Here is a 25,007-nt window from a genome sequence, read left to right as displayed (position 1 = left end):
CTTTGCACCTTTCTTCCGCGCATATTGTCCTCTCCTCAATTGTGCGGGTCTGCTGTGGTATGCTCTGCTTGCTGCGATCGCCTTCGAGTTTGCACAAATCACAGCAGGCGCGCATACATTCGCGTGGCCACAGTACTTGATATGTTACACACATATATACCATTGACCTATACGAACACCTGACTTCTCGTCATCGTACATGCCGAGATGTATAGGATAGTCCAAAACGGTTCTCTGTGCTTCTGCCGGCCGAACGCGAAGGCGCATCCTCAGTGAGTAGTCACTGTGATGACGCTAACACTGAAGGCAGGCGCGTTGTAGGTGAACGACTTGCCCGTGCTGACAGTGCTCGTCTTCGGCGTGATGGTGTTCGGCGCGGCGGGCGTGTTGCTGGCCGTCTGTGCCCCGGTGAGCAGCTGCAGCGTGCCCGAGCTGGCGACCGTGCTGAATTGGCTCAGATCGAAGGTGAGGCTGGCGGTGGCGCTGCCCGCGTTTGCGACCTGGTACCATCGTGGAGAACGCCAGTTAGCACTGTGTTCATGGCGATGCATGTACGCGCGAGGAAACTTACCTTGATGAAGGTCGCGCCGGAGCTGAAGGAGCGGGTGATACTCCAGTGCAACGTGTTGCCGTTGGTGGGGAGCGTGGAGGGGAGGTACTGGTCTCCAACGTTTGTGGCGAAGAGCTGTGTGCAGACATGAGCGTGAGATAGATGGTTATTATGCGGGGGAGGGGGATCGCGGGATACCTTCTGAACGTAGTAACTAGTCGACCGAATCACCGAGCCAGCGCTGCGGAACACGAGTAAGTTCTATATCACATTAGCACACAAGGCGCGAGCGCCACGCACTCAAAGGAGACAAGGTCAGGGGTCTACGAGAGATAATTATAACGGGTATAGACAGCAGGAAAGGATGGTAACGTACCCATTGAGTCGAGTTCACATGCTATCCATGCGGTCAGCGACGATCTCTAACGGTGGCTATCCACTCACCTGTAGCAAGGGTGCGTAGGATGCGGCGAACACGATGTCGCTGTTGCGCTCCAAGCCGGTCATGAATGCAGCCTCCCCGGAGGAACCTGTATCGTCACGTTGAGGCATTGGGTCACAGTCCGGGAGGATTCTCAACTTACTCGCCATAGTCGGCCACAGCAAGCGGCCTTGCGCCGGTGTGCCGAACAGATTGCTGGCGTTGGTGGAAATTGCAGCATACTCTCCCTGCACCAATGACCATTCAGAATGTCACGCTCGACGCGGATTAGCAGCCGACATACCTCAAAGTAGGTCGTGCCGTCCCGCTGCCGGGACAAAGTCAGCAAGCGGTCCCACCAAGGTTAGTGCTAGAAGCCAGACAACTTACCTGGAAAGAATCATAGTAGAATGCATTTTGGTAGAACCACGCTGCGTGGGGAGAGTTCAGACCTCGAACGCAACACTAGCTAACGTCCAGACTTACTCGGCGTCTGGTAGACGTGTACATCATACGCCGGAGGCGCTGGAGATAGAATTGGGCTTCCGACGTCCGAAGTCGCGAGGAACCCTGCAGATTTGCCAATTCGCATGGTCAGCCCCCCACGGGTACACTGTATATGCAGCAAGGGGACGCACGGATCTGAGGGAACTCGGCACTGAGGTTCCCAAAGAAGTCGCGCCAGCGGTACGGATAGCTATTGCAAAGTTCAATCTTCACGCGAAGCACTGATATGCTGGCGTCAGATGCACTCACGTCGATGGGGCAGAGCCAATGAAGTCCTGTGGAGTAAACAAGCATCAGACTAGCTAAAAGAAGCTACACAGACGATCTGCGGCGATAGAATTGCGTCGAATGATCACCCACCTCATTCCCTATCTCCACGAAACGCAGGGTGAATGGCTCGGGGTGCCCGAGGGAAGCTCGGAGAGCCGCTATATCGCCACCATTGTTCGCGAGCAAACTCAGAATAAAGTTTGAGCTTGTACGATACCTGGTGCACTGGTTGCAGGGTCTCCAATGACGAAGTTGATCTGCCAAGGCACGCACGGGTGAGCATCCTCCGACATAACCGGTCGCCGCGGGAAGAACTCTTCACCTGGTCCTTGGCTTGCTGAATGAATGGTGCGAGCTGGCTCTCAGGCTCGCTAGTGCCGCCGAGCGCGTACCCTGAAACACGGCTGCGATGTGAGCAGACAGACGGAAGTGGCACCACAGCGGAGGATCTACTCGCCTGACCACACAGCCATGATAGGCTCCATGCCTACATCTTCGAAAAACTCGAGATACTCGAGAAGGCCGAGACCGCTGGCGATAAGGGTCAGATTGAGGGGCCCAAGCTGGAAGACGTGGGACAGCAGCACTTACTCCGTATTCACGTATCCCCAGTCACCCGCCCTTCCCGGGCGGTCCAACAGGGAGCCGACGGTAGCATTCCACTGCCATCTCGTCCCAGGGGTCTCACCCTAACAAGGACCGTCAATTATCAGCGTCGGGACCGATATACGGACTATCTCACCTCCTATTCGCAGCACAAGGCCCTCGTGAGTAATGCATATGTCAAGATTGACGCGACAAACGAGCGACATACAAGGTTATTTCCGCCTGGGAAGCGGAAAAAGGCCGGGCCCATTTCGGCCAGTGCCTATAGCGTTAGAATAGCGTTAGAAGATGACATGAGCTATGAGCTCGACCTCCCTGGGCCATGTCAAGAAACGGGGCCCACGGACCTCGGCGATGTCAACGCGCATTCCATTCGGCCTGTTCTTGTACGTTGGAGGGAAGAGCGAGAACATCGCAAAATTGATGGTCTGTCCAGCTGCGGCACCGCCGTCGATCGATACGAAGAAGCTGTTGGCGACATTCGGCGCTGACGCCGCCGGCTTGAAGCTTAGGTTGACCTGGGTCCAGTTCGTCGTCGTGCCATGAATAGTCGTGGTCGCGGAGGCGAGAGTCGCTCCGTTACTGTTGGCCCGGAGGCCGACCGTCAGCGTCCCGGAGAACGAGGAAGATGCTGGGAAGCGATAGTAGAACGAGGCCTTGTACGTCGAGGCGGAGTCAACCTTAATACCTGTAGCGCCGTGAGCGATGCCGAAGGGACGGTACACGAAGCAGCCGGGAACAGATACGTACCCCAAAAGCCAGCGTTGGTAAATCCGACGGCTCCAGACGAGCCACTCGGGACGGTGAACTGGAGGGAGTTTGGCAAGGCTTTGGAAACGGGGGTCGGATCTGCAATGACGGTGAGCCTTGCGCCATTGAGGGCACTCCACGCGTTGAGTGCTGCCGTGGTGTCTGTCAAGGGAGATCAGAACCACTGCTGCGGACGTAATGGGACCTGGACCCACTCGGCGTGACCTGTTGGAATGCTCTGTTTTGCAATACTTCATCCGAAGATACGTGAGCATGCAGGGCGGCGTTCATGCAGCCAGCAGGGAAGACGTACGCTCGGCGTAGAGACCACCATCTCCGCTCTGGCAGATCACGAGCGTGGGTCACGACGGCGGAAAACCTCGATACGCGCGAAGCGAACTCACATGCTGCAATGTGAAGGAGGGTCAGGGCATGGGAACGCAACGTCATGCGTATGAGATTACTCACGTTAATGTCCTGGCAACATCGCGCATGGAACATCAGCTATCTCGGATATTCAACATCACCCGACGGCGTCCTCACTTCGAACATCTGTCCATCTGGGTCGCAGTCGCCTGCGGTCAGCGCGGCGGATGGCACAATTCGGGCGGAATGCCGGGACTCACAGAGCGTCGACGGAACGGAGTGGCTCGGCGTCTTGTTGACGGTCACGGTAACTGCCAGACATGACGCCACGAAGCTGCCGAGAAGAAGGGTGTTCAAAAATCCCAGTCTCATCGCGCCGGTCAGTGCTAATAGTTCGTTCGGGTCAACGCCGTCGCGAGTTTGCAGCCCAGAGGCGAGTGTGTCCGTCGATGCGTGCTGCTCCCGCCAATATATAGAGCTCTATTCGGGCCGTCGAGGATCGCGAGGCCCGAGCAGCGAATTCATGGAAAAACGATCAGAGGCGCACTCGCGGGGGAACTGTGGAGAAGCCGAGGCTGCTTGACGTATTGCGCGAACAAACGGCATATGCTGGTCCTTCTCGACTTGTTCAACGGAGCTCACGCCCGCGTGCCCCGTGATGATTTCTGGGTTCAAAGGTCCTTTTACTGAAAGGGCGGGCCGCAGGAAGGTTGCGAGCGAGCGGGGCCGCTGACCCGTGACTGCGCTGCGTGCTCAATGACGAACGCAGAAACTCGTACCGAACACCAGAAGCAGGAATTGGTCAGTATCCAGGCACTTCACTGCGTGTTTCGACCGTCAGCTGGGTAGCACAAGCATCACGGAAGGCGGGAACTGGTGGACGATAGACCGGACATGACTGCACGAGCACAGGAGGCAAGAGTCATCTGACGCTCGAAGCGGAGGACTCTCGCGAAGCCGGCGGCATCATACCGGTGGCGGTGTCTATGGTGGCGTCGCGAACATCCTCCTCGAGGCGTACCGCCGGCTGGCGCATGATGTGGTACATAGGCATGAACATAGAGATGTAGGTTAAATACATACATGATGGTAATAAAGTACAGAATGTCGTCTAGTCAGTCCCGAAGCGTTCTAAGCCAATGTCACAACGAAACCGTCAAGGGGCATCCCCGTCGTGCCCAGCAATGGGCAACGCATGTCAGACGTCAATCAGATTCAGTCAGTCCGTGTCGAGTCGGAGGCGACGCCCTCCTGCAATTTGTCCTGGTCCTCCTGCGACCAGCCTCCCTTTTTGATTCTGAAGACGGCGTCGTCGGAGATCTCCCGCTGGGCGAGGCCATGCTTATTTTTGTAGAACACGATCGAGCCTTCATCCTCGATGAAGCAGCACTCCGTGAACGACCGGTAGAGCGCATAGAAGGTATTCTGTCAGACGAACGTGTGTAATGCATGAGCGACGGGCATCGGTCTCGGCGATTCGAGACATACCGTAGAGTCATAGTTATAGTTCTCCCCGAGCACTTTCCTGATAGCTTCCGTCACTGCGGGCTGGTTGTCTAGGCAGGAAAGATGTCGTCAGCACCTGCCAAGGAATGTTCGGCGGGAACTCACAGAATGGAACATGGGAGAAGAAGTGGTGCGCGACGTGATCATGCGCGACCTGCATGAGAAGCCCTCAGCTAATCTGATCAGAAGAGGCGGTGACGCAAACCCTACGTTGTGGAAGAAGAACCGGCCGATCCAGCCGAGCGTAGGACGGTCCACGGTCGCAGCAGCGCCACGGAGGAAGGACCACTCTTCCTTGCGGAAGTGTGGGATGGTTGGGTCGGAGTGGTGCAGGAAGGTGATCATGACTGGATGGATGGCCATGTGAGTGGCGGAGCGCTAACCCAGACGGGGATGGACTCACCGATCCTATGGAAGACACAAAGGAGGCGTGGCCGAGAAATGTCAACGAGAAGTACAGTGCAACATGGAACGCGAAACCATACCAATGGTTGCACAACTGTAATCGATATGATGAGCCGGTGCGGCGCTTCCGAGACAAATGTCACTCACGACGTAGGGAATGAAGTAGTATACAACGAACGCCTTCCAGCCATAGGCCTGGCCGAACTGGTACAGGAGCCAGCCCATGCCGACGAGCCCGATGTCGGAGATCAGGATGCTCATTCCTGTGCGAGCGTGTCAGAAGTAGCACAGCCCAGGGCAAGGCTAATGCGCTCACTCTGCTCGTCCTTGAACAATGCCGAGAACGGCGAGAAGTGGTTCGTGCCTTTCGGGTAAAACTTGGCACCGAGCTTGTTGCAGCTGTTCGAAATGCGAGGTGCCGTGAGCTTATCACAGCACGTAGAACGGGATTCTCTCGGCGACGCTCACCTCAGGTACAACCACCAACCCCTGCAGGTCGAACAGTAATGTTAAGTACATTCGTGGCTGCATTGGACCCGTATGGTGATAAACTCACATCCCCTGCATCACGAACATTCTGACCGCGGTGAAGATCGGCGTCTCCTCAAACACTTCCGCATAATCCGCGGTGGAAGCCCGCTCCTCCGGAGGGAGCTTGTAATCGCTGCGGAGGTGGGGCACGTAATTCTCGTCCCGTTCAATAGAGTTCACCGCTTTCTGAATAGCGCGCAGCGGCGTGTCAGCACCCCATCTCGCGGCGGGCGGAGCCAAGCCCGTCTTAAAGTGCGATAGGAACGGAATGAGACGCACGTGGTGGGCATTGTGGCTGACTTTCCACGCGAAGAAGGGGGCGAGTACGAACTGTTTGCCATGGCAATGAGCAATAACGATACGGCGCCATGGGCGTGGGGTGAAGCCCAGGGCGGAGAAGGGAATGCACGCACCGTATCGAGCAGGAAGCCCAAGATATTGTTAGCCCATTTTGATGTATACATTGTCCCGTGGCCGAGCTGTGAACGCACGCCGCACAGATTAGTATCTTCTGTGCCTTGTGTGAGCAGGCGATGCGCACTCACTTCATGTGCTGCAGCGCCCGATGGGTGCAGGAGAGGCAAGGCAGGATTCAAGTCGTTAGCACCTGTGCGCCGTGCATTTGGATGGAAATGCGGGACAGCCTCACCGATGCAGAAGAAGGAGGTGAAGGCAATGCCCTGCCACCACCAGTACGTGAGCCAGAGGAGGGCCCTAGCGAGCGTGGCATGCCAGGGCGCGGTCAGGGGGACGAAGCCCAGAAAGTGGGTTGAGACCAAGGGTTCGATGGAGGCGCCGAAGGCGAAGACTAGCGCGCAGAAGAAGACGTCGCGGAAGACGTAACCGGTGGACCGGAGAGGGTCCTTTTGGAGAAGATGCTTGGGAACGGCGTCGTGGATCTGCTTAAGCGTGACCGTGGGGGGCACGTACGGCCGGGCGAGCCTATTTCACGCGTCGTGTCAGCGTCATCGATGCTGGAACGGAGACGGAGACGGAGGCAGAGAAGCCAAGCGAGGCTGGCCAACACGTCGGGCACGCGTCGGCGGAGAGCACACAGGCAAGGCAGGAGGGCACGGCGGGGCGAGTGTGCGGAGAGACGGTGCTCACCGGTCCTCGTACTCGGGGCCGTTCTTGAACATGGTGGGGAGGATCAGAAGACGCGGATCGAATTGGCGAGAAGAGGGAGAAGAGGTGCGGGGTTGGCAGCGATCAAGGAGGGGTAAGAAGCGTGCAAAGGAAGGCGGGTGGATGTGGCTTCGAGGCCGGTCGTGCTCTGTCTTAAATATTGCGGGGGGGCTTCTCATGCTGGGGCAGGAGTGGAACCTTGGCCGCGCGCAAGGGTCGGGTAAGGCGAGATGTCAATCTGGAGATATGTGTTCGGACATGACTTTGAGTGAAGGAATCGCATCGGCCACTCCGGGCCCAGTGCGTGTAGGGTGCGTCGCCAATAAATCGGGAGGAGATATGCGCCTGATGTTCTGGGTTTCTCAGTGCCATGCGTCTTCCGGGAACGCACGTCCGTTGGACGGGAAACGGACACAGCGTCAGCGGCGACATCTCACCAACTGCGCGCCGCGGGGAGCCCTGATCGGGTTAGATCTTGGACGTCTGGGGGTGGAAGACGGCCCCGGATGCGCAATAATAATGTGGACGCGGACGGCCACAGATGCAGAATTCGAATGCGCCACGGGGCTGATTGGGAACCTGTTGGGAACCGCTCCTCCTTCTCCTGATTTCGGCAGGCTCGTGGGTGCGCCCAGGGTGCGCGCGCACAGACGAGGACCCAACGCACTCACATGGCACGGCCCCATCTTCGCAGTCTCTTCGCGGCCGTGCTTCCTAATGCCTCCCCACCTTCGCGAGCCAATTCCGCCCACCCCACTGGCGCGCCCAAGACTGCCCAACAGCCTCCGCATTTTCGCCCGGGGCTTGCGCGGGCCAAACGCTGCACCCCGGCACATCCCGTACATCTCTGCGTCACACCCCGACCAATAAACCCGCGCTCCCGTCAATTCCCCCGGCCGCCGGCCGGTTCCCACGCGTCCTCCTCCGGCGACGGAGAGTGCCCGCCAGCCGCTCCCGCCCTACACGGACAGCCTGCGTGCATGTATCCCTCGCGGCGAGAAAATCTCGAGCACCGCACACGAGCAGACACCACACACGGGGTCTATCTGTCGATACGCCGCACGACCCCAAATTCCAGCCACGACATCCACCCCAGCCGAACCTCTTCCAGGCAACCCCCTCGCCACCAAAAGGCCCGCAACACCATAACTGCGGCGGTAAAACCGCACGCGACTTCTTCGGACTCCCTCCATGGAACCCTCGCAAGAGCAGGCCCATCTCAGCCCCATTGACACAATCCCAGGCGCTCCCAGCCCTCGCTACGCGACAACGTGCTCCGCCAGCGACCCCTCAGCCAGCAGCCCGCTGTCGATTACGTCGCCCCGTCCGATTGGGGTCCAGAGCAGAAATAGAAGACCCGCCGCGGAGAGCTCGCGGCCTCTGCGCGAGATGGCCATCGCGACGTACACGACAGCACGCGTTAAGCAAATTGAGCACAATCTTCAGACTCGTCCGCTCGTTGCCGCCCGAGGCTGCCCAGAAACGCTGCATGATCGTCGCCTCCCTGGTCTCCGACCATGTCGCATTGCCAACCAGGGAACAGATGCGGACGACACGTTCTCTTTCTCGCCGACGATCAGGGAAGACGCGGGATCGGCCAACGGCCACAAGCGAGGCGCAGCGGTGTTCGCTCTTCGCTCCATCCTCGGCGTGTTCGCACAGAGTCGAGACGGACTCACCTTTTCCGTCCAACGCCGTCAGCGCGGTCCTACATATGCCCGACGTGTCCTGCGCATGTCCAGGGCCGAGACGACTCGCTGCGCTTGACTTGTCCCGACGACGCCATTCAGGGCAGCTACCTGCTTCGTTTGCCTGCCGTCCGGGTTCTGCTTACGGAAGGGCGCAATCAGCGGGCTTGGCGACTCAATACAAGGAAACTGACGACTGACACGGTCGATCCGGCTCATCCGCAATTATCCCAAGGTCCTGAGCTTCGTTGGGGCATGGTCATACGTCGAAGAGCTTAGCTTCTCGACCGCCCCGCGTACAGTGCACCTAACCGCAACTCTATAAGACCTACGAAGAAGAGGTTAGTGCGTCAGCAATGGCCTGCTTCCGTGAAGGAGGTGCGAAATTCAAGTCTTTGGAAACATTGCAATGGGCGCCGTCGTCCTCAGCATAATTGCGTCCAGCCCCTCATATCCTGCGAAGCATGGCACCCACACGAGGCACGAAGCACACACCAGAAGCCTATCACTGCTGTCCGGGGAACTCCATTGAAGTCTATCCTGGCAGTAGGCCTTCGCACAGGAAGCAGCGGGATCGCACTGCAGCAGATCGATGGATCAATGGACGTACGGGGCAGAAGCATCGACACGTCGACCGTGTCCAGCCTTCGCTTGTCGTCCGCGACGGACATGATTCGTGTTGTCCGCCTGTCGCCGACTTCGGAGCATTGAGGTGCTGATGCAGGCGTTCGTCGCCGGAACATAAACGGGGGCCACCGACGAAACGAAGGGTAGAACCGTCCGGTTAGGACTCGATGGGCGCGCGGTATGTCCCGTCCGTTCATCAAGTCAAGCTCAAGGGAGCCGAAGACCGAGAGGTTCCTGACTATTTAGTCCTGATGTCGCTGTACGCAGTACAGCCAATTGCCACACCGCTCCATTATGTCTGGCATACACATGTTATGAGTCGCTTCATATCGATTGCAGGGCTCCGCCGACATGGGAACGCCGGTAATATCAGATACATGCTTGCTTGCTTGCACCGGTTGCTATCCTCGAAGCAGGAAGATGGTATCGGAGACACCCATATTCATCGGTGTGCTCTCGGCCGCTGCAGTTTTGGGAAGCCACAAGAGAGACGGAAGACACCACGCACCTGTTCCGACTGCGGGCGGCGCGTCCGAAGGGCCCGGCCGGCGAATCCGGAGATGGGATGACGTCGTGCGTCTTCATCTAAGGTTGGCAGGCAGATGGTTGAGTTGTGCAGGCGAAATAGAGTGGTGCACCCCTGGGCGCGGTGCAATGAATGTCGCAGCAGTGTCGATGATCCCAGAAGATCCCGCGACGCAGGAGCCGAGCTAGAACCTCGCTGTCAGTGAGGCTCTGGAGGAAGAAGACGACAGCAGCAATATGCGCACCCCAGGAAATCGTTCTCAGGCGCGTCCTTGCGCAGCGCGTCTGCGTCCCCACGATGCCTATCAACAGCGGAAGCTTTGGCTGGCGGTTAGTCACACGCACATGTCCCTGCCATGGCTGTCGCATTGTCACTCTTCAGGGCATCGCACGATCGAACCTTCCGAAGCCGCAAGCCAAGCACAACGTCAGAAGACGAAGGCGGCCGCGGAGTCTCAGACGCATGCGTTCCTGCCTGGTTCTTGAGTTCTATGAACACTGCGGTCGGCATGGGCGCAGTGGACTGTTCTGTGGTGTTCTCTGCAGCCCAGGCATTGAGAACGGGCCTCTCGACTATCACGGATGTCGTGAGTAGACACGAGGCATGGGAGGGGAGACAAGCTCGGCTGCGAGCGAGCCCATGAGGTAATGCCGTACTACTGAACTGCAGCAGGACCCCAGGCCGGCGCGACCCGTCACTCGAGTGAGAGAAAATGCAGCCGGATGCGAGCGACTCGGCCAATACGCCGTCGCTGTTTCTGTCGACGGTCAGCGAGCGAGATTCGACACGCGTGCACGCAGTGCCAGGAAGGCAGGCGGGTCATGGAGGCACGCACCGATGTTCCCAGTCGATCGGGGCAGATGCGAAGGTTTGATTATGTAGAAGAGGAGACGGTGCGGGGCATGCGGCCGGGGGATCTGGGGGAGATTCGCAACGGAGGACGGCGAGTACGTAGCGTTTGCCGTTTCGCATTAATCATCGCACGCGCAACGTGTGGGTGGGCTAGACGATGAAGACGGAGAAGACAGGGTGTTAGTGCGCCCCGGAGCGCAGAGGCTGTCAAGTGTCCTGGGCAGACGGTGAACTTGAAGCAAAGCACTCGCAGGCACCAGCCTCGAGGCTCCTCGCGCGGTCCGTATCGTGCAGCATGCACTGCCGCGGGTGCTGTCTCAGACAGTGCAGATGCCCTGGTAGTCGTCGTTGTACATGTGCTAACAGTACATAGTTGCGTTCATCACAGGGGGATCGCCGCGACGCGCTGCAAGCCAAGCCAAACAACGCGTCCGGTGCTTGTTTACCGTCACGTGCACGCGCGGCTCCCTGTCACTGCGCCCGAGCCGTCCTGAGTCGCCTCGCTCTCGACGACCAGCACTTCCAGCTCCGGCACCGCTGCATCTGCTTCACAAACATCACTTGCCACCGCTTCACCAGCCACACTCGGATCTGTAACTTCTGTCTGGTTTGTAACCAGACCCACCGGCTCGCGCACGCACCGTCTCCATGTCTTCGGTTGAACAAGTCGACTACTCCATGTCCCAATTATCCCTCAACTCCAGCGACACCGAAGACTGGGACCGCTCCATGAGCAGCGACGCGGATCCCAACCACCCGAAAACACCTCGCAATTCGGTCTCGTTCCCCGGGCATGGAGCCGACGAAGGGACACCGTCGCGCAATGGGTCGCTCTCTCGCGGCGCTGGCAAGCGCACGCTCAGCGAGTTGCTCAAATTGCACGCGGAGGAAGGCACAGACGTCAATTTCACGCCAGAGGAGGCGAGTAGGGTCGCGGAAGTGCTTGGACAGTGGGTGAGCGTTGCGCCTTCAACTTGGCTATTATCTCGGAACCTTTCCACTCGCATCGCCCCTGCGTTTAAGTACGCTCCGGCTATGATGCATCTCCGATCCTTCTCTGTGCTCCCACCGTCAGCTGTACTGTGTAGATTGACATCTGCTGGACAGATCAACTCCTCATCATCGCCATATGAGGGCGAGGACGATTTCTTCTCAAGACAGCACTCCCAGGACGATTCATCAATACCAAATCGGCCCTCGTCGGCTGCCGACGCAGGGCGACCAAGAGGGCAGAGCGAGAGCGTCGTCAAGTCATAACACGACAGCTCAACTGTACAGTTTGATTGGTGTACTAGCCCCGTGAGTGTTATGGTTGCGAATGTAGATAACGTCGGCTGATATCATCATCGTTCGTCTAGAAATTGGGGACCGCTCTGTGTTGTGTCTTGGATTTTGCTGGCGACATATGGAACATCACGACCTTTCACGACCTCTCACGACCCGTCACGACCGCATCGCACGCACGACCCCCAACGTTGCTGTTATTTATACCATTCATCGTTCACGCCCATGCATGCCTACCCCTTGGATATTAGAACCAGGCCTCCCGGAGGAGTTGCCCGTAATCATCTGCTGTACATACATCGCTATCGAAAAGCTATCCATTAGGCGCATCGCGCCGCTTGCTTTACATTGCGACTTGCTCGGGTGGTTTCCATTCGATGACATATGTTGGTAGTAAGCACAATGAGGCCGTCCAGAATCGGGTGGTTTGTTTGTATGTGTTAGGATCCCAAGCTCTTGCCATACAAGCGCAAACAAAACACGTCATCGCTATCGCTCGTGCACTGGATCTCTGGCAAACTCCACAACTTGCGAGAAGCCTGCTGGTGAGTCTGCCAAGTGAGCTCGCCCTGACGGTCATCTCAACCACCCCCAATGTCCTTCGACAAGCTCAAATCTGCTCGCAAGGCGAAGGAGCTGCACTCCTTCGTCACTTCGCCCCCGACCGTATCGAATGCACAATCCTTAGTACAAGATTCGTCACCACTCACCAGCGATACACCTGCAAGGCCTTCCGGACATGCGAATGCAGGATCTACAACCTTGAGAACTCCTGAAGCGTCGATGACGGGGTCGAAGCAGGACGAAGGGACATCCAACCCAACTGTGCCCGAAAGAATGGACGTAGACTCGACCTCATCATCTACCGCGTCATTGGCCACTGCGCAGATTCTTGAAAAGAAGACGAAGCCAGTGTCCTTGGGTGGTTGTCATGCGTCTTTACCTGCCACGGTTGCAATCCGAGGATCCAGCAGATACGGACGAGGAGTCTACGCCAAGTCCGCTCTTCATGCAGGTTAGTCTCTGCAGAACAATTCGGCGTCGAGACAGACCAGTGACACCATCTCTTGATCCAGGGACTGTCATTATGGCCGTGCCACCGCATGTGAGCGTTCTGTCCACGGGAAATCTCGACCAGTACTGCTCCGCATGCGCCGGACCAGCTCCGGCCGGCGGCGGGCTCAAGCGATGCCCGAAGTGTAAAACTGTCTTTTATTGCAACTCCGTGAGTATCATAAATGTTGCTCTCTGCTGTCACGTCACGGACTTATGCTCGAACAGGAATGTCAGAACAGAGACTGGGCTTGGCACAAGCGAGAGTGCATTGCCCTCCAAAAATGGGCAGCAACTGCACCGTCAGCCGAGCTCGCGATTCCTGGAGAAGCAGTCCGTTGCCTCGGTCGCATCTTGTGGGGATCTCAGAAAGAGGGCCTTGATAGTCCATGGGTAAGTTTATCCAACCGGCCTTCATCGACGCGCTGTACCTACTGGGCGCTGGGCGCTGACTATCCCGCAGGCGCAAGAAATTCGCATGATGCACTCGAGTGAGTCCCCATGCATTTCGTTATGTCTTCTTCTTTTTGATTACCGGCTATGGCATCTGACAGTTCGACTTTCAGACAGATCATCATTGCAGCCGTCGGCTTTCGAATCACATACGCATCTCGCCCACTCGGTTGTCCGATATCTTGGGGTCTCATCCCCACAGGAGCTCGAGCCTTACGGGCTGAGGTCCGCCGGTGACCTAGTCGACCTTATCTCCCGCGTGAGTTTGCTCCGCTCACCGATATGATTCCGCGAAGCATCCGGCTAACAGATCGCCAAAGTTTACGACAAACACATTTACCCTCACCGAGCCCGCCCTGACCCCAATTGGCATCTGCGTCGCGCCAACCATCGCATTCGCTAACCACTCATGTGACCCGAATGCAGTCATCGTCTTCCCTCGCTCGTCGAGCGCGTCCTCTGCAAAGGAGCCGCTTCTGCACCTCATCGTGCTTCGCGATATCGCCGCTGGGAAAGAGGTACGTACGCATTCATTCGCAGCGTATTGCACTCACCAAGGACGCTCATGCCGTCATGATAAATGCAGGTCCGCATATCCTATGTGGATACGACGCTGCCGAAAGCTCTCCGGCAAAAGGAACTCAAGGAGGTCTACGGCTTCGAATGTCAGTGTAAGCTCTGTATTCGGGCGCTGCCCGCGGACCCGCGGGAGGCTTTGTGGTGCCCTAAGGGCTGCGGTGGAATCTGTCCATACCCCACGGAAGGTGCGTCAGATTCTGTTCGCTAGGCCGGGCGGCATGACGATTAAACCCGGTATGTTCTGCTGACTGATGGTTGGACGCTCGACAGAGAACGTTCTCACTCGGTGTGTCAAGTGCAACGCTCCTATTAGCGACCCAGACGCCGTCCTGGATGCGCTCCGTGTCGGGCAGGATGCACTGGACAAGGCCACCATGCTCCAGCTCAAAGGTACGGCATCTGCTTCCATGCAACCGACTGACACAATGGCTCACAGTCTGGCACCTTGCACATGTGCACGCACTCACACATTAGACCCGGCAAAGGCCAGACAGCTGACGAGCAACATCCTTCCCATACTCACGTCTGCCGGCGTGACCCCGTCGTCGCACCCACTGCTTGCGATGACCCGGCTCCATCAGGAGCTCCTCATCGCGGCGCTCCCTTCTGAGCTGTCGCAGGAGACGCTGGACGAGACCATCCGGACCGCGGCCAAGTACAGTGCCGGATTGCAGGCCCTCCTGCCCAAGGGTCATCCGGTGCGTGCTGTCGCTCTGGGAGAGCTGGGCAAGCTACTCGCGGTGGACGAGCCATCTCCGCCGAGCGGCCCAGATGTGGCTGCGCGGTTCCCACCGTCTGGTCCGCCGCGGTTGAAGCTTGCGTACGAGTCGCTGGTCAAGGCACGTGAGGAGATGCTGGTTGGATTTGGTAAGGCCGACGGCGGGGGTCAGCTCGGGAGGGAAATCCGGGACGCGGTTGTCCGGCTTGAGAAGGAGCTTGGAGTCTGGACCGCCGGTATCAGGAATGCACTGGAGGATACGGTGGCTGCGCGGGTAGGATCTCCTTCCAAGTGATGACGAAACAAATTTGAGTGCGTAATGCTCCATTTCTATGTTGAAGATGACCACTATGACGATTGGTGTACACAGCTGTACAAGTGCGCAATGTCGAACATATGACTTTCCGCTCAAGTATGGACGAAAGTTTCTACGCGTCGCTTCCTACCTAACACGGTAATGTGGTTTGTTTTACAATGGTATCATGATCGCTTGCTGCGTAACCCCAGTCTGGTTCCAAATTTAGCCGGGCAGTAGCCCAAATCAAAATCAGTATACGGTGAGACGCGAATGTCTCACCGTATACTGATTTTGACTTGGGCTACTAATCGTCGGATCGGCCACATTCGCAACCTTCCGTACCTAGGTCATTTCCGAAGTGGTCTTCGAAAGTGGCGAGTTCGAGCTCCAAGGCCACGGGAGTACCGCATATGGCGTCGGTGTTGAGGGGCATGCGGAAGGCCTCTGAACAACATAAGAGCACACCGTCCTCCGCGAAGACTCCTCCACATTCACCATCCCACATACGCACATACCTCCACACCTTGAAATCACACCCGCAACACCATCTTGAGGATGTCCAACATCGGCAATGTGTTGCTCGACCTCTCTCTTAGATGGCTTGATTCAGGCCGCTACCAGCTCATCACCCCAATCGGCGCCGGCGCCTGCGGCGTGGTCTACCGTGCGAGCGAACGCATACCCCATGCGTCGCATTTCGTTACCCGAGCCATCAAGGTGGTTCATCGGGGGCACCCCAAGTCCGAAGAAGAATACCACCAGGCCCTTGAGGCTGCACTCCACCGGATGGTATCCGGCCACAAGAACATCGTCCGTCTGCGGCGTGTCGTACGTGACAGCTGTTTCTTTTACTTCATCATGGACTATTATCCAGGCGGAGACCTCTTCCGGGCCATAAGGAAGGGGGCCTTTGCGAGGGACGATGCGCTCGTGAAGCAGGTGTTCCTGCAGCTACTGGACGGAGTCGAGGCTGCCCACGCGAATGGCGTGTTCCACCGCGATCTAAAGCCGGAGAACGTCCTGGTGAATGAGGACTGCACGAGAGTGTGGATTGCTGACTTTGGCCTCGCGACGCAGCGCAGGCAGAGTACGACCTTCAATACCGGAACCAGGTGCTTCATGAGCCCAGGTAGGTCTCTCACATGGTAACTGATACGAGGGGACATACCATTGACGCGAGCCTTAATAGAATGCATCAACGGCGGCGACGAGAGCCACCCGTACGATACCCGCCGGAACGATATGTGGGCTCTCGGCCTCATTCTCATCAGCCTCGTCACAGACCGGCTACCATGGCATGAGGCCACTCGCGAGAACCCCGACCTCCGGGCGTACTTCGAGGATCCCGAGTTCCTTCGCGGCCTCTTACCGATTTCGACCGCCTTAGACAACCTCATCCGCCGGGTGCTGACTATGGTCCCGGAGGACTGCATCTCTTTGGAAGAGTTTCGGACGTGCATCCGCGACATTGAGACGTTCTGGATGTCCGAGGAGGAGGTAGCGGCATCTGGCGAGACCGTGCAGTACGTCTGGGACTCCTACCGGCCCGTGCAGGATGTCCAGCTCCCGCTGCAGATGCAGGCTCCGACCATCGACGACGACGAGACTGCAGGCGACGTTTTGGAGTCCGGCATCTCCTCTGGGAGCGCCATCTTCTGGGACGCTGACTCTGATGACTGGGACGAGCGAGTCACGTTCAAGTACAATTCGGGCGATTATACTCGGGTTCGGGCCTTGGTTCAAGTTGAGGAAGCTCGTGCGCCGGAGCCGGTGGCCAGTACTGTCCCGCCCAATTCGCTCGAGCTCCCACCACAACCTGAAACCGAGACGAAGGCCGCAGTGCTCTGTCTTCCTGCACCTCGGACTACGTCGTCGATCGAGTTCCCATTGCGCCGACCCCCGCTTCGGCACGTACGAAAGGAGTCGGTGCCTCAGCAGTACTCGACCCTGGATAGCGTATTGCCAGTCGCTCCACCCATGCGCCCACAGGTGCCGCCAAAGGCTGTCGTTGCTGCGTCGCTAGAGGATGAAGTTCTGCAAGTAGAGCGGGCCGTGGTCGCCAAGCTGGCCGAGCCAGTTCCCTCCGTCCACGAGAAAATAACCAAATTCTTCCGGTCCATCGTCGCACGGAGGCCACTTTGGAGAGCGGCGTATCGGCAGAGGATAGTGGCTTCTAGATTATTTCATGGTAGGATGGGAGGGAAGGGGTTCGCCAAGTCCGTCGTTGCTGCGGGTGTATAAGGTCGTGTGGGCGGTCTCACGGTTACCCATTGAATGCGTGATTCGTGGTCGTGCTGGAAGAGTAATCCGAGATTCCTTTTGCATGAATCCGTCTGTCTGCTTGTACAATATAAACCCCGGAGATGGCTATATCAACTAAGATTTACCTCTTTCTTGGCGTCTAGCTGCAAGTTCTCCGTTAGCCTTTAGCGTTTCGAGCCCTGTTTCCTTTGACAAAATGAATTCCTTAGGGAGAAGAGCGTACCCAGCATGGAGTCTTTGTGCGTCTGAGAGAAGGAAACAAAGAATAAGAGAGGTACAGTGAACGGTACTCAAGTAGTAACCAGAGCGTGACACAGTGGGCGCTATGACGGTGGAACTTACGTTCGTGGACGAGCGTGCGGCTGAGCCTGGCACTGCAAACCCAGCCCGCTTTGTGCGCGCCGGTCATGTCGTCGTCCATACCCGGTCCCCATCTCTAGTTTGCATCCGTCTGACACCATCTTGCTGTTATGTTGGACGAACCGGAGCCTTCATCACCCGCTGGTGCCCTAGTGGCGGTGGGCGCGGAACAGTGGCAGCCTATTCTTCACGTCTCGGACCAGGTTGTGCTCTACAACCCGACCTCCCATGCTCTTTCAATCCAAACCCACTCGAGGTCACCATCACCGTCACTCGCACGACATGCGCGTTGTCCGTACTGCCACCGCTCCCTGACTCCTAACGGCGGGCGAAGACGTCACGAGGAGGACGTGCTGGACGATGACATCGAGGACGAGCACATCCAGCGTGTCTCCAGCAGGGCTGCCAACTACTTCCAATTGCTCGAAATTGCCAATGAGTCTTCGAGGCCTTCTAGTCCCACCAGCGCGGGGACCTCGAGCGGATCCTCAGCAGGGCCCAATGCGTTCCGGGCTGACAACATGGCAGAAGGTTACTTCAAAGCGTTCTTCCAGGAGGTCTGCAGGCTGGGCATGGGTGCAAATGGGAGTGTTTTCTTGTGCCAAGTGCGTCCTTGCCACATGTCTTTGCGACGATCCTGAACTACATATCTGTTGTAGCATGTCCTGGATGGGAACCCTCTTGGTAGGTGGCCAGTCATCTTCCCTCCGCCATCATCCCTATAGCTTATTGCGGGGCAGGCTATTTCGCTGTCAAGAAAGTGGCAGTGGGCCAATCGCATTCCTATCTCCTGAACACACTACGTGAGGTATGTCCGGTCATGTATGACACACGTGTCGTCCGCTCACCCCTCCACCTGCGCTGCGCGTAGGTCCGATTGCTGGAAAAACTACGTCACCCCAATATTGTCACGTTTCACCATGCATGGTTGGAATCCTCTCAGTTTTCCTCGTTCGGACCAAGGATACCTACGCTGCAGTAAGTTCCCATCTCTGGCGGCGTGGCCCTGCGCAATACTAACGCCCATACTAGTATCCTCATGCAGTGGGCTGAAGGAGGAAGTTTGGATGACCTTATTGACGCACGCCTGGGGAGGCGCGCTCTCAAGCTTCCTCATCTCCGGACTTCAGCCACCACACCGTCTGGAGACATATCGGTCCCACCTTCACCCGCTGCGTCTCATGATCCTGCGGAAGATCAGCCCTACTCGAGGAACGCGCGAATACGAGCATTCCGTGCCTTGCAGCGTGCGCCTCCTGAAGAGCGCGAACGCCTGCGGCATGAATTGGGCTTGAATGGGAATGACGGGCCGTCACAAGGCTCGAGGAAAGCGCCTGGTGAATGGAAGCCGGTACACTTGTTCAGCGCGGAGGAGGTACACGACTTGTTCCAGGATGTTGTTGCAGGGCTGGCGTTCCTGGTATGTCAAATTGCCTACCGAGAGAAGTGGCATTCTCATCGGCCATCTAGCATGACAAGTCGATATTGCACTTGGACCTCAAACCCGGCAACGTCCTGCTGACTTGGGATGAAGGACGGCTGGTGTGAGTGATTCCTCCATGGCATGCGGCTCGGCATCCGCTAACTCCTTTGTTAGACCTCGTGCGATGCTTTCTGACTTTGGTACATCGCAAGACATGCTGAACGCACGCACGCGGTCTGGGAACACCGGAACGTGAGTGTCACAATTCGGAGGTATCGTTTCGTAAGCAGGCCCTAACCGTTGCATCTAGTCTGGAGTATGCTGCGCCCGAGTCACTGCCGGTACCCTCCACCGGCCAGTTACTGCAAGTGGATTCAAAGGCAGACATGTGGTCCCTTGGCATGATTCTGCACAAGCTACTGTTCTTCAAGTTACCGTACCGGCATACTTCCGACAACGATGACCCCAGTCGACCGAAGGACGGCAAAGATTACTCAGATAGGTTAGAGGCCGAGATCCAGGACTATCCAGGATTCAAGTCGTCTTCGGTGCTGGTGAACGCGTTCGAGTCGCGCAGGTTACCCAAGGCGTACTTGCTACTGCTCGAGTCGCTACTGCACGTCAAGCCTGTGGTGCGCCCTTCCTCTGAGCGTGTGCTGAGCGTGATCAAGGATGGCGGGGTGAGTCATCTTACCTATCTCTGCAAACGCGTCCCGTCGGACTCATAGGTATGATTAGCTCAAACCGCTCAGCCGACCGCGCCCACAGGCATCGTCATCCGCGTCGGCACTCGCGCTTGCGCGGCCCGGGCATGTTCGCGTCAGTCCCGAACGGAGTCATCCACCTCTGGCCAACCCACTAGAGGAGTCCAGCGACGCCAGCCTCGAGGAAGTCATAGATGACGACGCAGATATCGCTTCGAATGGAGAGGAGAAACGGCCGCTCACTGGCAGGTCATCAGTGTCGTCACCCCCTTCCTACGCGCGGAAGTTGCGCCGACACATCCACCGCTGGCACGACCGGATACCCAAACCGATGCGCCTCCCGCGACACGCCATTGTGCGGACGGTCAAGTCCTCCATTCTCGTCGCAAAGGTACGTCTCGCCCGTCCTTCCTGTTCCACCCTTCCATCCAGCACTGTCGTCGTCCGTCATCTGAGCGTGCTGCGATGATTGACTGCCCGATCGATTCTCCGGTAGGTGGTGACCCTCTCTCGAATGTGTCCCGACGGCCGGCCGAATGTGTACGTCACTGGGGCTGCCCTCGCGCTCGCCGTCGTCGACACCTGGTTCGACGGCCTGCAGGCGACACTGGCGTTTGGCGCGGTGCACTTTGCGCTGCTCTCCCTGGCGTGCGTTGGAAACCGGTGTTGCGACTGAGCTCTCTGCCGCGGTAGCCCAGGCTTTGTTGGGTGGAATATCGGATGACGTGGGGAGGTTTTGGGATGAGTGGACAATCACTATATTATATACTCGCTACCTAGCATCATTAGCCATCATTAGCTCGCATTTATGATCACATCGTTATGTTACGTATCGCATACATACTATCGTCGAACATCGCTATATCCTCATGTCCATGTATCGCTTGTGCAGCATCTCTGTCCAATGCCATCACGTCTTTCCCTGTCTTTCTCTGCCTGTCACCCGGCAACATCCTGTATCCAATCCAAGAGGAACATCAATTAGGGTTCGGTAAATAGGTGCCCGTAGGCAGGTCACGGCGTACGTAACATATCCACCGCGGTCCAGCCATGAGCGGGGGAACAACGCAAGCCTAATAGGTGGGTGGGGTGCGGTAGAGACGGTCATGTTGCTAAGGAATGGGCGTCCTTCGTATCATCCTGGGTAGGTACGTAGGACCTAAGAGCACGAACACCAGCCTGGTAGATAGGTGTACGAGAACGAAAACACGGTAGCGTACGATAACGATACTAGTGACGGGAAGGGTGAGGGTATGTGGGGGGGTAGGAGAGGTGCCAGTGTGAGAGTGAGGTAGAATGGAGCGTCCGTGGTCCGACAAGCGCGAGAATGTCCCTCTCCATGCGGAGATGCTGTGATTTCGATTCCAGTAATACTTACGATCCAAGCTGATCCAATGAATCCGACGAGTGCCCTTTGTATGTCACAAGGTCGAGGTTCGAACGCACGTCATGACGGACGTTCAGGTTCATTGCAGGAACGCAAGCGCGGCGAGAAGTGCACTCGCAAGCCCCCCGAAGTTCGCCGCATTCGCGAACGCACCGTTGCTACCGGCAGCAGCGCCGCCAGTCGATGAAGATCCGCTGCCCGACGCAGTGCTGGACGCAGGAAGGCGCGTGCCCGCAGGTGCAGTACCTGCAGCCGACGCACCCGTGGCGCTCGCGCCCGTAGCACTTGCAGAGCCCGAGCTGGCAGGCGCAACAGCAGGAAGTGCCGCGACACTCGCCCACTTGGCAGCCGAGTTGGTAGAGGCATCACCCTGGGTGTACGGGATGAAGGAGACGGCGCCAGTGCTGTCGAGCTGGACGAGCGCGGTGATCGACGCGGCGTACTGCGCCTTGGGGTCCTTGGACGTCGGGCCGGCGAGCGTGGACGTGGAGTTGTTCTCGACGTTGATGACGTAGGTCATGGAGCCGTCGTCAGGAATAAACGCGAACTCCTGCTGGACGCCTTCGGACTGGAAGAACGAGGCGGTCTCGCCGTGGGACGCAGGGAATGTCGCACCGCCGTAGGACTGCGACTGGGGCTGGAAGAAGGAGACTGCGCATGCGGGGTCAATGCTGGGCACACACGACGTTATATTGGACGGAGGAACTCACAGTGAATGACGAAAATATCTGCGGAGCCGGCGGGGACGTTGGGAACGCCGATGAAGTGGATGTGGTTCTGCGCGAGGGCCATGACGGGGTCGTAGTCGTTGCCGTACGGGGTCGTCTGGACATCCTCCCACGAGAGAGCGTCCGACTGCGCGGCGGTCTTCTCGCCCATGTCGAGCGAGTACATCTCCCCGTGTGAGATGGCATAGAAGACGTTCGTGTCGTGATCGAGGATGGTCTTGAAATCAGACGGGTCGAAGTTGCCGGTGGTGGTTTTCTGCGTGGACCAAGACTTCTTGGCAGCATCGTAGATGTAGATGTCGGACGGGTTTGCCTTGTCGCCGTTGAGGACGTAGACAGCATTGAAGAATTGCGCGAGGTAGCATGTGGTGTTCGCGCCGTCAAAGGGACTACAGATCAATCAGTACAAGGTGAATTCGATGCGGGATAGAATAACTCACGGTCGACCGGAGGCAGTTATATCAGTAGCGCTACCTAGAGAGAAGAGGTCATTAGAACTGAGCACAAGAAGTTCGGACAAGCGGGCACGATGCGCCGCGCCAAGGAGATGGCGGACAGCCAACGGCACCTCATCACGGACTATTGCCAGTCATCTCCGCGGGCGCGAACGAACGATGACGGACGTGCACGACCACTGTTGATGCGTCGCAGGCCGGCTGCTTGAGGCCGTCTACTACGGTTGTGAAGTAGCAGGTAGCCCAGCATACCTAGAGAGCAAGCCTGACAGCCAGGAGGCCGCACACAATGCATGCACTGAATAGCTCCTCGCTCACGAGTAGACATGGCGACCCCGCTGTGGCGCGTGCAGGAAATAGGACGACTCAAGTACTCACCACTTGTCCATGAATCCTGCTTGCCCGCGTTGTAGTCCTTGCCGTTGAAGCCAAAGGCAAGCAGATTGAAGTCTACGTCAAAGCTGACGCACGGGTCGGCGTAGACCGCGCGGGGGACAGCAAGGAGCAAAAGAGAGGCGAGGGTGGGCAAGGTCAACATGTCGGACGAAGCAAGGGCAGGACGGGGTTGCTGGCAAAAGGAGGGTAGATGGGAGTCGAAGGAAAGAATGCGAAACGCGAAGCTCAGGCGGCGGCGGGACCCGTCACTACGAGCCGATGCCTACACGTGATGGCGGGGCTATTCTTGCACTGCGCACAGATGCTCGCGCGCCGTCTCGTTCGCCACAGTCTCGTCTTATATCGTCGGCGCGCACGTACGCGGACGCGTTATGTGCACTCGGCCGTGCACGCGCGAACATTCACAGCGTTGAGGTGGATCAACCCAAGGCTTGAATGGCGTCCGAGGGACGGGGTGAGTGCCTGCTCAGGCGTATGTAGGACGAGCTCTTCAAAGCTCGGAGTACTGAGCCGTTCCTGTCGATAGTCCTTGTTTGTGGCATCCGTCACAAGTAGTGGACTACTTAGTGCTGAGATGCCAGGTCCTCGCGGTCAGACTAGTGCTACATGCTGTATCTCGATCCGGCGCCTCCCTCGCCAAACGGTAAGTTAACACGAGTGAATTACAGCAAATGTACTTATGTAGTCAGTAATAACAACTTCTGCCAAACCACACGACGATGCCATGGCCATGGAAGAACTCTCGGGGCCCTGACAGGATCGCAACAACAAGATTGCGATGTACGGTCTGGATCTTGCCAGTGAAAGTCAGCCGCAACGGCTCAGCGTGAGCTGCCCAGTGCGCGGCCAGCTACCCACCGTCACGGTCTTGCTAAGCTTCACTCGCTGTTGTCATATTGCTCTCTTCTTCTGAGCTGTCGCTTCCTATGGCTATCTTCAAGGCTCGCAACCGACATGCCAACTATTCGCTATTCGCCGATCTCCGCTTTCCGACAAACCTGAGAGGCAAGGATACGTCTACGCCGAAACCTCGTTCACCATCTGCCCCGACGACAGCTACCACGCCCCTTCCTCGGGTGTCAGATTGTGCACCCAGCTGCTCCGATACCCCGAGACGCGATGCGCACGCTCATACACAATTGCTCGGCACTACATCCCTGGCGTCGGCGCCCACCGTATCGCTCGCGCTCGTCAGCCTCCCATTTGCCCAGTGTCGCAAGGATATCCGCTGGCGTAAAGAGGGCTTCGAGATGGCCTCCAGCGACCCTGACGCGGTCCCCTTCGCGATCCGCACCCACACGCTCGTGCCCCTTGACACTGCCTATGAACGGGACGACATCCGACGACGCAACGAGGCTTTTGAGTCGCGTTCTCTCTCCGTCAACTCGAATGACCAACGCGTATCGCCTCCAGCATCTCCAACCGTGCGCCCTCCATCACCGCCATGCCCCACCATCCACAATTATCAGTCCGCCCTTCCGTCAGTCTACTCGCGATATAGCTGGAACGACGAGGTGACGAAGGAAGAAGAGGACACAGTCACCGCGGTGTACGAGGTGTACCGTGGCCTCACACTCTTCGAACTCGGATACGGTGTTGCAAGCGACGAGGCTGTGATGGGTGCGGCAAGTGTATCCTTTGATGAGGAGAGCTTTCTGCGCATGGCTGAGGATTCTCTAGGCTGGTGATTTTCCTGTACTTGGGCTGCTCTACTCTTCGCGGCTCTGCTTAGCACGTGCTGTGTTCCTCCCTTTCGCTATCTCTCGACAGCAAACCCCTGTCAACCCCGCTTTGCTCGGACTCTGCCAGGAATATGCCTGTTGTCCCGCGCAGCAAGTACGCAATGATACCTCCTTGGATTGCGGATGTCTTCAAGAGATGCGACACCGGTTTGCAAGACAAGTCACGCACATATGTCATGGGCTGACTGAGGCGTGCACCAGGCCTCGGCCGGGTCCTTGTCGCGCCGTTCCCCTAGCCCTGGCAGTCCGAATCGCAAGCACTCGGTACAGCCTCTCTTGTCCAGAAAACGCGGCCTTGACGATCCAGTCCAAGGCACGCCCTTAACTACCTGCCTTATCTGGCGGTTCCGGCGGCGTGTGTCGTCTCCCTAGATGCTTCCGTCTTCCGCCCTCATACGAGGGACACCATCTGGGTGGTCTGGCCTCCACATCTAT

The 25,007-nt window shown here is 57.6% G+C and overlaps 9 protein-coding genes across 9 annotated transcripts; 5 read left to right on the top strand and 4 right to left on the bottom strand.

The window, feature by feature from the left end:
* Positions 1 to 269: 269 nt before the first annotated feature.
* Positions 270 to 3,842, bottom strand: L226DRAFT_455393 (glycoside hydrolase; the record flags this gene model as incomplete). The annotated part of the gene is made up of 23 exons (XM_067675237.1): positions 270 to 500; positions 572 to 685; positions 749 to 791; positions 851 to 873; positions 927 to 947; positions 995 to 1,080; positions 1,135 to 1,219; positions 1,276 to 1,299; positions 1,362 to 1,402; positions 1,458 to 1,541; positions 1,610 to 1,668; positions 1,728 to 1,753; positions 1,839 to 1,906; positions 1,966 to 2,005; positions 2,071 to 2,152; positions 2,202 to 2,279; positions 2,340 to 2,431; positions 2,548 to 2,616; positions 2,702 to 3,042; positions 3,105 to 3,266; positions 3,320 to 3,355; positions 3,418 to 3,445; positions 3,705 to 3,842. 23 exons carry the CDS (start codon positions 3,840 to 3,842, stop codon positions 270 to 272), a joined length of 1,971 nt encoding a protein of 656 aa, XP_067539578.1.
* Positions 3,843 to 4,685: 843 nt separating this feature from the next.
* L226DRAFT_456472 (uncharacterized protein) lies at positions 4,686 to 7,051 on the bottom strand (the record flags this gene model as incomplete). The annotated part of the gene is made up of 13 exons (XM_067675298.1): positions 4,686 to 4,895; positions 4,959 to 5,026; positions 5,082 to 5,130; positions 5,187 to 5,323; positions 5,457 to 5,475; positions 5,529 to 5,644; positions 5,698 to 5,780; positions 5,850 to 5,870; positions 5,938 to 6,098; positions 6,192 to 6,242; positions 6,326 to 6,391; positions 6,554 to 6,854; positions 7,020 to 7,051. 13 exons carry the CDS (start codon positions 7,049 to 7,051, stop codon positions 4,686 to 4,688), a joined length of 1,314 nt encoding a protein of 437 aa, XP_067539577.1.
* A 2,620-nt stretch (positions 7,052 to 9,671) lies between these two features.
* L226DRAFT_238277 (uncharacterized protein) lies at positions 9,672 to 11,227 on the bottom strand. The gene is made up of 4 exons (XM_067673149.1): positions 10,714 to 11,227; positions 10,223 to 10,635; positions 10,123 to 10,162; positions 9,672 to 10,062 (listed from the first exon to the last, which is right to left on the bottom strand). The coding sequence occupies exons 1-4, from the start codon at positions 10,848 to 10,850 to the stop codon at positions 9,795 to 9,797; spliced, it is 858 nt and encodes a 285-aa protein (XP_067539576.1). The 5' UTR covers positions 10,851 to 11,227; the 3' UTR covers positions 9,672 to 9,794.
* Positions 11,127 to 12,351, top strand: L226DRAFT_530868 (uncharacterized protein). Its single transcript, XM_067679960.1, has 3 exons — positions 11,127 to 11,684; positions 11,838 to 12,029; positions 12,089 to 12,351. The coding sequence occupies exons 1-2, from the start codon at positions 11,379 to 11,381 to the stop codon at positions 11,985 to 11,987; spliced, it is 456 nt and encodes a 151-aa protein (XP_067539575.1). The 5' UTR covers positions 11,127 to 11,378; the 3' UTR covers positions 11,988 to 12,029; positions 12,089 to 12,351.
* Positions 12,352 to 13,101: 750 nt separating this feature from the next.
* L226DRAFT_456175 (SET domain-containing protein) lies at positions 13,102 to 15,112 on the top strand (the record flags this gene model as incomplete). The annotated part of the gene is made up of 8 exons (XM_067675281.1): positions 13,102 to 13,239; positions 13,296 to 13,460; positions 13,531 to 13,558; positions 13,634 to 13,779; positions 13,841 to 14,038; positions 14,107 to 14,284; positions 14,370 to 14,489; positions 14,574 to 15,112. 8 exons carry the CDS (start codon positions 13,102 to 13,104, stop codon positions 15,110 to 15,112), a joined length of 1,512 nt encoding a protein of 503 aa, XP_067539574.1.
* Positions 15,113 to 15,670: 558 nt separating this feature from the next.
* L226DRAFT_557767 (Pkinase-domain-containing protein) lies at positions 15,671 to 17,483 on the top strand (the record flags this gene model as incomplete). Its single annotated transcript, XM_067683198.1, has 2 exons — positions 15,671 to 16,244; positions 16,305 to 17,483. 2 exons carry the CDS (start codon positions 15,671 to 15,673, stop codon positions 17,354 to 17,356), a joined length of 1,626 nt encoding a protein of 541 aa, XP_067539573.1. The 3' UTR covers positions 17,357 to 17,483.
* Positions 17,484 to 17,847: 364 nt separating this feature from the next.
* L226DRAFT_594228 (kinase-like protein) lies at positions 17,848 to 20,725 on the top strand (the record flags this gene model as incomplete). The annotated part of the gene is made up of 10 exons (XM_067685626.1): positions 17,848 to 18,342; positions 18,397 to 18,421; positions 18,478 to 18,545; positions 18,609 to 18,715; positions 18,770 to 19,157; positions 19,208 to 19,281; positions 19,335 to 19,412; positions 19,471 to 19,840; positions 19,929 to 20,255; positions 20,361 to 20,725. The coding sequence occupies 10 exons, from the start codon at positions 17,848 to 17,850 to the stop codon at positions 20,538 to 20,540; spliced, it is 2,112 nt and encodes a 703-aa protein (XP_067539572.1). The 3' UTR covers positions 20,541 to 20,725.
* A 605-nt stretch (positions 20,726 to 21,330) lies between these two features.
* L226DRAFT_520079 (uncharacterized protein) lies at positions 21,331 to 22,972 on the bottom strand (the record flags this gene model as incomplete). The annotated part of the gene is made up of 5 exons (XM_067678605.1): positions 21,331 to 21,902; positions 21,962 to 22,368; positions 22,420 to 22,453; positions 22,560 to 22,652; positions 22,813 to 22,972. 5 exons carry the CDS (start codon positions 22,970 to 22,972, stop codon positions 21,331 to 21,333), a joined length of 1,266 nt encoding a protein of 421 aa, XP_067539571.1.
* Positions 22,973 to 23,756: 784 nt separating this feature from the next.
* On the top strand, positions 23,757 to 24,581 carry L226DRAFT_609582 (uncharacterized protein; the record flags this gene model as incomplete). The annotated part of the gene is made up of 1 exon (XM_067686071.1): positions 23,757 to 24,581. The coding sequence occupies one exon, from the start codon at positions 23,757 to 23,759 to the stop codon at positions 24,516 to 24,518; it is 762 nt and encodes a 253-aa protein (XP_067539570.1). The 3' UTR covers positions 24,519 to 24,581.
* Between the last annotated feature and the right edge of the window lie 426 nt (positions 24,582 to 25,007).

The sequence above is a fragment of the Lentinus tigrinus genome, assembly GCF_003813185.1.
Source record: "Lentinus tigrinus ALCF2SS1-7 unplaced genomic scaffold L226scaffold_4, whole genome shotgun sequence".
Classification (NCBI taxonomy): Eukaryota; Fungi; Basidiomycota; class Agaricomycetes; order Polyporales; family Polyporaceae; genus Lentinus; species Lentinus tigrinus.
This window is presented reverse-complemented; position numbering and strand designations above follow the sequence as displayed.

Bases quoted from the DNA above. Each gene is read 5' to 3' on its own strand.
- L226DRAFT_238277 (XM_067673149.1), bottom strand. From the start codon at position 10,850: ATGCGAAACGGCAAACGCTACGTACTCGCCGTCCTCCGTTGCGAATCT. The intron at 10,636-10,713 runs GTGCGTGCCTCC...GACCGTCGACAG, and splicing joins CCGATCGACTGGGAACATCG to AAACAGCGACGGCGTATTGG. The intron at 10,163-10,222 runs GTGCGTGTGACT...GTGGGGACGCAG, and splicing joins GACAGCCATGGCAGGGACAT to ACGCGCTGCGCAAGGACGCG.
- L226DRAFT_530868 (XM_067679960.1), top strand. From the start codon at position 11,379: ATGTCTTCGGTTGAACAAGTCGACTACTCCATGTCCCAATTATCCCTC. The intron at 11,685-11,837 runs GTGAGCGTTGCG...TCTGCTGGACAG, and splicing joins CGGAAGTGCTTGGACAGTGG to ATCAACTCCTCATCATCGCC.